Raw genomic sequence first — 8,860 nt, forward strand, 5'->3', positions numbered from 1 at the left:
TGTTCTTTGTTCCAATTGTCTCCCTGAAAAATTATGCAACTCAATCTACTTTTGAAGTCCACAAGATGTGTCTGAAAGCTCCAGAAGAAGTCTAGTTATTATTTGAACACATTGCTGCATTTCAGCCAAAATATGGTTTGGAATCTGGGCAATAATTGCACAATAATTCTCCTCAAAAACAAGAGACATTACAACTCAAGTCTTTCGATTATAATTTTTTTTTCTTTATTATTTCATATTCCAGAGAAAACGGAGTTGCATCTGTAATGCTTTCAGTTTTATTTTTTAAATATTTGCATTCAACAACCTGAATTGATTGAAGAATCAATACTGAATGGCAAAAATATAGAATTCATCCATACGAAAATCATATTATAGAAGAAATTACAGATGTACTCAACAATTGTCGACCTGAAGTGTCGTTTCCATATCTGTTTTAAAGGCAGCTAATATCTCAAGCGAAGGAGCTGCGCACAAGTGCTTTTCTGGAAACCCATGAAGCTGCAGTGGCAGCAGCATCGACCAGTGTGCTTTAAGTCTAGCTTATCCAGTGATAAAGAACCAGCATTGCACAGTACGATGCTAATTTACATTCACTTTATGACGTACCTGCTGGCTGATCGACTAGAGGGAGGATAATGGTGATTGGCTCATATTGTTGTGGTAATAACCATGAAGACCAGAGCGAAAACTACTTCAAGAAGAAATGAGTGGTGCTGCTGTGCCACACCATGCCATTCAGTTTCATGTTGGTGTGCTTGTTACTTTGGGCTTCCCTCCAAAAAACAAAAAAAACAAGAAAAAAATCAGTCACTTCATCAGTTCAACAAAGTTTTCTACTCTCTACAAACCCCAACACACACACACACACACACACACTACAGCATAGAATATACATCTGAGCAAGGCCACTTTCTTTTGTCATGAGAACGACCTGTTCGTCTCAAACAGCAAATGAAATGGATTCACAGAGGGAATCATTTGGTCCACTATGTTGAGCATCGAACAGCAGGCGTGTGACAAGTCCACCATTTACACAGCAACGTTTGAAATGGAAACTGGTCCATTTAAAATGAGGACGTTCTGTTTAGATGCTACTGGGCTACCAGTGTAGCTCCACAAAAATACGAACACACAAGTAGAAACACACACTACAACATTCCTGTATGTATCAAGGGTCAGTTCACCCAAATTATAAAATTAGTTTTATAGTTTTTTTTTTTGTTTTTAAGAGATATCTGTTGCTGAGACTTCTGCTGCTGCAGTGCAGTGGAGGACGTCACTAGAGACAGTTCTCATTGGCAGTTGTTCATTTGGTAGAATTAAAAGAACATTTCCAGCTTTACTTGTAACCAGCTAATGACAGTAGTCAAAGATGTCTCTAAACCACAACTAACAGAATTGACAGTTTATTTGTATGGCTATGTACCACTGAGGTTTAAAATGAATGATTGTTAGTGTTATTGGGTGAACTGGTCCTTTTTTAATGGCACAATTTCAAAGAACCTACAAAAACAGAGGATGTAGAAACATCCTTCTGTGCATTGTAAGCATACACCAGAGTCAAACTAAAAGGAAAAAGTTGAATCTTGAACTCCACCTTTTTGTTTCTTGTTAAATTACTGGCATAACCAAATTTGTTCCTGCTTTCCAGCTTGGACTAAAGAACTGTCACAAGGCCGAAAAACTCTCATAAATTACCATCGACCCTGAACTGACCCCTTTGAGAGAATTAGAAAAGATTAAATGATGGTCTTCAACGATGTGGTGCAGCTTCTCAGTTTGGCTCCATGTACACCCACTAATGGCGCTCCCCTTCTCTGCAGATTCCTTGCTGTTGTTGTGGACATGATGACACATGAAGATGCTCTATTCCAGTGATTTGGCAAACTCTGCATAATCTATATAACCGTCATTGTTTTTGTCATCGTCCCTCAGAACATCATCAATGAGATTAATCAGGTCCTCCTCCTTCATTGGCTGGCTGTCCTCTCCTCGCTCCTAAAAAAGAAAAAGAAAAGAACAAATGTCTGACAACAGAATATTTATAGATGTATTATGTAGCAACTTGAGGCGATAACAAATGTTATTCATTAGGAAAATTACAATATATATATATTTTGCTGGTTACGTTTTTTTTTCCCAAATGTGAAGCCATGCTGCTTTTTTTGTGTTTCATATCATTTTTCATTGAATATCTTTGGACTTTGAACCGTTGGTTGGACAAGACAAGACATCTGAATATAACCTTGGGTTTTTTGGAATTTGAGAGGGGCATTATTCACTATTTCTTTTTATAATTTAAATCTTGATTGAAAATTGATAATGAAAATAACTGTTGGCCCTAAATCATATTTTAAAAAAATTGTGGTACACTGCAAAAAGCAAAAACTGGCCAGGGTGGAAAGTATGACCATGGTATGTGTAGCTTGCTGAGGTTGCAGTATGTTGCATGATTTCTGGGTATTGCAGTTTTTCACACTGTGAGTCGGTCTCCAAGTAAAAAAGCATTTAGCCGAAGAAACATAATGACATGCCATCATCATAACTTTATGCATTTGGGTGATAGATAGGTATTTTGGAAAAGAAAGGGTGATATTTTTTAAACACCTCCTACCCAGCAAGCTCCATTTTTTGTCAAAACAACAGAAATCTTTATCACAAACAAGTGTATTAAGCTGGTAAACACACATCCTCTGTGTTCCCTCTTTAAGCAGCCAGTAACAAATGGTTTTAGGTACCAAAAGCAACAACAAACAAAGCAAACGTATACACAATCACACACACTCCCACCTCTCTGTGTACATGAGTGATCGCTGTGGCTAGCTCCAGCCCGTCCAGGAGGTTGTTTCCATCATAATCATGCATCTTGAAATAGTGCAGCTGAAGCTCCTGGGGTGTCATGTCTTTCTCTGGTTTGTCTATCACTCCCTCCAGATGCTCCATGATGTGGCTAGTAGACAAAGAGGCCAAAAACCACAGCTTTTGAATACACAGAGTGTGTGAAGGTAGCTCCTGACTCTGATCAAAGTTCATTAGTATGTGCAAATAACCCTTCTGAATGAGGAGATATTACTCACTCTTTGTCCTGGACCATGTTTTTGTCCAGGCGACCGTGACCATGGCCCGTTACGTGAGCTGCACTCTCTACTGCAGGGGGCTGCTGATGTGGATCCCCATGAGAATAAACACACAGCAGACAGCAAGACAGGAGGAACAGACACCCCCAGTCCACAGTAGACCTGCCATTCATCATTCTGTTAGGCACACACACATACACACACACAAAAAGACAAACAGACGACAGACAGACAGCAGGACACGCAGAGTTAAAAGACTGGTGTGCTGTATTCTATAAATCTACAATACGGTGGGCATCATATATCCTGATGATACACACTAGGCTTACATTGTTTTTTCTACCTTTCTACATTCTGTGATTTATTTTTCTCTCACATTTTTCATTCATACATTCCAGTACTGCAACCAGACAACCTTCAATTTTAGACTCTTAGTTATAGCATATTTTTTCTTGTTGTTTCTTGTTGTTAAATTACCATTGTGTACCATATGTTCATTAAGAAAACACAGATTTTTTTTTTTTAAATCTACCATAGGCAAATAATAGGCTATGTAAGCATATGTTTCTGTTAAAATATCCATAATTGGGAGCCCTGCTATATGCACTATGAGGTTACATTACTATGCTAGTTAAAGACCAGAAATTATCAGAAACAATCATTAACGTTAGCTCAAAAGCTACACCAACATTTGCTAGCACGAAGCTTTAATTCAAGCCTACATAGAAATGACAAGACTTGTTTAATGCATAGACTAATACAAGACTTACTATGATATGGTTTGTAAAAAGGCAGGTTTAATACCTACTTGAAGCTAATTTCTGTCTTCACCTGGCTCCGTGGACAGTTATGTTGTTTGAATAGTTGGTAAGCAATAACGTTTGGTCACAGCTTTCAGGGGCTAAGTCGCTTGCCGTAGCCCCTCTTGGACACGACAGCTCATTATGATTGGCTAATATTATCAGAGAGTATACAACCGAAGTGAGAGCGTTAACTACACACTTAAAATTTTGCTAGTCAGACTACAAGGCTACTTTTAGCTGTCCACGAGAGAATTACATTTTTATTATAACTTGTGTATGTTTCATCATAATGTATAAAGTTATACTAAGATAACGATACGCTGTGACATCTAGAAATACCATTAAGTACGTAACAAAACAAATGTAACCCGGGTGAAATCGTATTAAGTTGTTTAGTCTGTTGAGTAAGCTGACACGAGCTAATGTCTAAGCTATTTGACACAATATTCACATTCTCACGTTGTAATATATGTGCGCTTATGGCACCTCCCATGGTGCAAAGTACTTTTTTCGACGAGAACTATCTTGACAGAAAAAAACCTTTGAGGTGACTGTATTAGTACGTCAGCAGGGGGCGTGATGCAGCCGCTCAGCTGTCAGATCTGCACTGCACAGGACCACGCTGTGTGGTGGACGGTTACTGAGGAGGGCAAGCGTCGATTTGTGTCAAACAAATGTCAAGTTTCCAGAGAGAAAATGACGCAGCTAAATCTCTGTTCAGGAGGCTTGAGGTTTCATTTTATGTCATAAAGTAGCTGATATAGACTCGCAGTAAAACCCCTCAGTAGCGAGTGACCCTTGTCTCCCTGTGTATTTACACCCTGTGTTGTGGTTGATAGGACTAAGGTGAACTTGGTGGATTCGTGTGAATTCCTCCCTTTCCCTCAACACAGTTTTCCCCTTTTATGAACACGAGTTAGTGAATTGAAAGAAAATTTTTGTTTCTCAGCCCATTGTGCATCCATTGATTTGTACAACCTGCTTGATACGTTGCAATTATATGTCAATGTGCAATAGCTGACAGATGTAATGTTTTGTATCTGAGCCAGGAGGTTAGCCAGCGCCAGCCTGCCAGTGTTCCTGAACCCAGATCAGGGAGCAAGCCAAGCAATTACAAATTGATTTTTTCCCGCTGAACTCATCTACGAAATGAGCACTGTTAAAAACGAAAACATCACCTTATATGCATGTATCCTGCCTCAGCTGGGGTGTGCACACTTTTGCGGTATTAGAGTACAGCATTCTTTGCATTGCTTTTTCTTAAGCCCTACCTGATCCAGTTAAAGTGTTAACGGAAAAAGATTAGGGACATGGGTCCTGAAAGGAAGACATCCTTCCTTCAGACAGCTACAGATCAAGCCCTCTCAAAATGCCACACTTGTTTCAAGAAGAAACCTTTACAGACAGGAGTCACTAATGCATTATTGCCAAACGCTAAACAAGACAATTTATGCATAACAGTGTGCAGTGTAATAAATATGCATTATAAAGTGCTGCAAGATGACAGTAAAGTTATGATGGTTCAAGGTGAAAATTTGAACTCAATCTGAATATTGCAGACATTTCCTTGTTAAATTGAATAAAAACCTAGGCTTGCTATAGATAATATTACACATGAATAATTAGCTCCTATATAAAGGATAATATCATAACACCTATTCAAATTAAAATATGCATTTCAGTATTTACTTTTGCGCACTAGCTCTTGTTCATGACCTCCTGTGCTTGTGGTAACCCACACTCCACCCTCCATCCCTCCGCACTCAAAGATTACACATTTATTTCTCCTGGTAGTCTGCAGTTACTCCCATCGTGTCAGGGGAGTACAGTCACCACCGGGACAGAGCAGCGATGGCATCCCGGGTCTCCTTCACCCAGATCCGGCTGGAAGCGGAGCTGGAGCGGTACCGGGCCGAGTGCCAGTGGGACAAGATGCCGGCGATCATCGACCAGATGCACGCTGCGCGGATCCACGAGGACGGTGAGTGGTTTACACCTGGTTTAAAGTTGAGGTGTGTGCTGTAGCTTCCTGACTGTCTGTACTGCTCGCTGATGTGCACGCTGCAAAAAATAACCACTGAAGAAAAGTCACAAGTTCCCATTATCAGCTTGAAACCCGCATCTCGCATAAGAAGTGCGACTCTGCCAAAAGTTTTTTTTAATTCCACTTGTTTTTAGGGAATTTCTTTCACCTGTTTTTAGAAAGTTGTTTCCAGAGTAAGTGTTTCATAGTTTAAGAAAACTTTTGACACTAGAAAATGATTTGAAATGAGCTCATAGGGAGCAATGAGAAGTTTCTGTGCTTCAACCATTTTCAAATCTGTTCAACTGATTTGTAAAAAAGTTTGACTTTAAGACTCACGAAGAATCTTTTTTTTTTTACTATTGGAGGTTGGATATTTTTTGTAGCAAAATGCCAGATACACAAGGTGGACTTTGGACTCACAGCAAGATAGAATAGGTTACTGTACAGCAAATGTATTTCACAACAAAAGCAACAGCAAGAAGAAGAACAAGTAGAAGAAGAAGAAGAGTTGATTAACCACGTCCTAGTGGGTCAGACCACAGGTCACAGAGGGGTTACCAGATGTCTTCAGGACTAAAATAAAAAATACCACTTGCTGGGAGTTTACAGTATACACAGTGAAAGATGATCAAAGGTATTGTATGGGCAGGACAGACGCTACCACCTGCTATTTCTCATGCAAAACAAGATTTTCCAGTGAACTATCCACCGCCTGCCTTTACCCTTGAAATCATTCCACACTGTATGTGTGCTCAAAGAAATGCAAACACACTTATCACTCTGTGCCTCATAAAGCATTACTTTGGTAAGTCACTAATGCACCTGCCTCCACCTCACCTTTAGTAAAGTAAACACGGGTTCAGGTGACTCGACTGCCAGTCTGCTGTTATTGAGCCCATAACTGGCTGACAGTGCCGAACAGCAGTTTCCCCCTGTATGCACACGCACCGATGTGTTAAATCAGTGCGGTATTACTGTGTGCATGCATGCTTCACATTAGCTGATCTGACAGAGTGTGCGCACTGAAGACATGGAGAAGTTAGTTTATTAAAAGATAGATCAACTTCATGGCAGGTAAAGCAGTAAAGAAATAAACTTTGTGGTAAAATCCATCCTACTGTAAAACAGTAAAAAGCAGCCACAGTTACTCTGCATTCTTCATTCATATCTTGTTGGATGAAGTATTTTACTTTGGTTTGCATAAAGCTAGGTAATGCAGGAGTAACTAATAATTTGATGTCAGTCAGACTCAAAACAAGGATTGTTATCAAAGTGATATTGTGCCGTCACCCACACACATACTGTAAAACCCATCACTACAAGTTCTCCCTTGCCTATTCTCAAATGTTCAAATGTGTAATTCTAAAAAATTAGGAGATAACTAACTGAGGATGAAGACAAGAGGAAATGAAATTACACCAATGTATCACAAAATGATTGCTGGAAAACAGAGAATGTGAGTGAACTCCAGGCTCTTTTCTTCATCGACTTGCATTGAAGCGATCTCAGACTGTCCAACAACAGCGTTAGCTGTTTGTTGCAACACTGGCTCTCACCAAGTCTGCGCTGCAACTTGTTTGAAATCATTAAATAGCTCTTACTGTGGTTATGGGCTGAGACAAGTCCTGCTGTTTGTCCCTCACCTTCCTCTCACTGATAGGCTAAGCCTCGGCTGTGCTGATAAAACCGACCAAATATGTCAAGTATATCAGAACATAAACACTGCTCACAGAGTTGGCGTCAGAACACACACACACACGCAGAATGAATAAGCTAAACAGGAAGGCTTTAATCAAGTGTGTGTGTACACAAAAACTGAGCTTTACTACTGGACACTGAGTGGATGTAAGGCGCAGTCAGAACAGGGTTAGTTTACCATATGAAAAACTTTGATATCTTTGAGTCAGTGTAGGTGGATGTGGAGTGCTTATCATGTGATTACAACGTTAAAGCTATTTAAGGAACGAGTACGAGGGAAATGGAAACTGCAGCTTCTAAATAGACCTCAGATCTCTGGGATTTTTGAACTGCTCCTTCTGAGCTGGTGGGAAATGCTGTTTTTAAAAGGCCGAGTGAGGTTTGCTTTGGCTACAGAAACAAATGACCTGTGACCCCGAACTCAGACCTACTCCAGCAAACTCAGTTCACGTTTAACTTTTTAAATCCCACCCTCAGATGATTACGGGACACTGCTGATGGCTGAGGCGTTGCTGGAGGAGTGCCTGCAGGAAAACATGGATCTATTACGGAGATCAATACCTTTGATGGACAAGACCCAGCCCAGATTGTGCAGGGCTAAAGGCCACCTCAACACCATCCTGAGCCGAGGCCGCCTCACAGTCAGTCTAATCTGTGTTCCTTCAGGCTGTCCTATAGCTATTGATTCCTCTCTGCCTCTATAAAGCTTCTTTTCTTTATTTAACATAATAAAGGAAGTACATTATGCCACAGAGCACAGGAATCTTTAGAAACGAATCTCTTCCTCAGTTATTGCCAACCATGTATTCCCTTTTGTCCTCCAGCCCAGGTTCTTAAATGAGGCTCTGCTGCTGATGGCCAAAGTACACTATGTGCAGGGTCGCTACCGGGACGCCCAGGGAATGTGTGCCAGGGTGGGACTGGAGGAGCTGACGCTGGACGACCAGCCCACCTACCACCTGCGACTGCTGGCTGAGGCGTTTGTCATTAAAGGTACCAGAGGCCTCTCTAAACTTAAAGGGCAATTCTGCTTTTGCTGTCATTGTTTTGTTGTTAACAGTCATTGTTCCAAATGTAACAACAACATTATACTCACCATAGTAACTGGTCAGGTCTGGGAACACAGCGACACTAAAAAGAAATCAGACGGGGCAAATAAAGCAGTGCCACATGTTTTTAACAAACCTAAATGACCAACAAAGAAGACATGAACACAGCCTGGTAAAAATGGTTTCAATCTCTATTGCTAATTT

General features: G+C 40.5%; 2 protein-coding genes across 4 annotated transcripts in view; one reads left to right on the top strand and one right to left on the bottom strand.

Moving 5' to 3' along the window:
* Positions 1 to 202: 202 nt before the first annotated feature.
* Positions 203 to 4,035, bottom strand: mcfd2 (multiple coagulation factor deficiency 2, ER cargo receptor complex subunit). 2 transcript variants are annotated; one of them, XM_023425668.2, is made up of 4 exons: positions 3,885 to 4,035; positions 3,081 to 3,257; positions 2,794 to 2,953; positions 203 to 2,001 (listed from the first exon to the last, which is right to left on the bottom strand). In XM_023425668.2, exons 2-4 carry the CDS (start codon positions 3,254 to 3,256, stop codon positions 1,870 to 1,872), a joined length of 468 nt encoding a protein of 155 aa, XP_023281436.1. In that variant the 5' UTR covers position 3,257; positions 3,885 to 4,035; the 3' UTR covers positions 203 to 1,869. The 2 variants fall into 2 exon arrangements, with proteins under 2 accessions (XP_023281436.1, XP_023281435.1); XM_023425667.2 differs by having other exon boundaries at positions 3,889 to 4,033.
* A 507-nt stretch (positions 4,036 to 4,542) lies between these two features.
* ttc7a (tetratricopeptide repeat domain 7A) overlaps positions 4,543 to 8,860 on the top strand; it is a 50,092-nt gene continuing 45,774 nt past the window's right edge. The window contains exons 1-4 of one of the 2 annotated variants that reach the window (XM_023425939.2): positions 4,543 to 4,614; positions 5,678 to 5,864; positions 8,085 to 8,248; positions 8,432 to 8,600. In XM_023425939.2, the coding sequence (XP_023281707.1) occupies positions 4,558 to 4,614; positions 5,678 to 5,864; positions 8,085 to 8,248; positions 8,432 to 8,600 (577 nt within the window). In that variant the 5' untranslated portion in view covers positions 4,543 to 4,557. Of the gene's footprint in view, positions 4,615 to 5,602; positions 5,865 to 8,084; positions 8,249 to 8,431; positions 8,601 to 8,860 lie in introns of those variants that run through there. The other variant, XM_087179192.1, reaches the window with a different exon arrangement.

This window comes from Seriola lalandi, unplaced genomic scaffold (genome assembly GCF_002814215.2).
Source record: "Seriola lalandi dorsalis isolate HSWRI2012SDOR001 ecotype SW California unplaced genomic scaffold, Sedor1 jcf7180002054795, whole genome shotgun sequence".
Taxonomy (NCBI): Eukaryota; Metazoa; Chordata; class Actinopteri; order Carangiformes; family Carangidae; genus Seriola; species Seriola lalandi.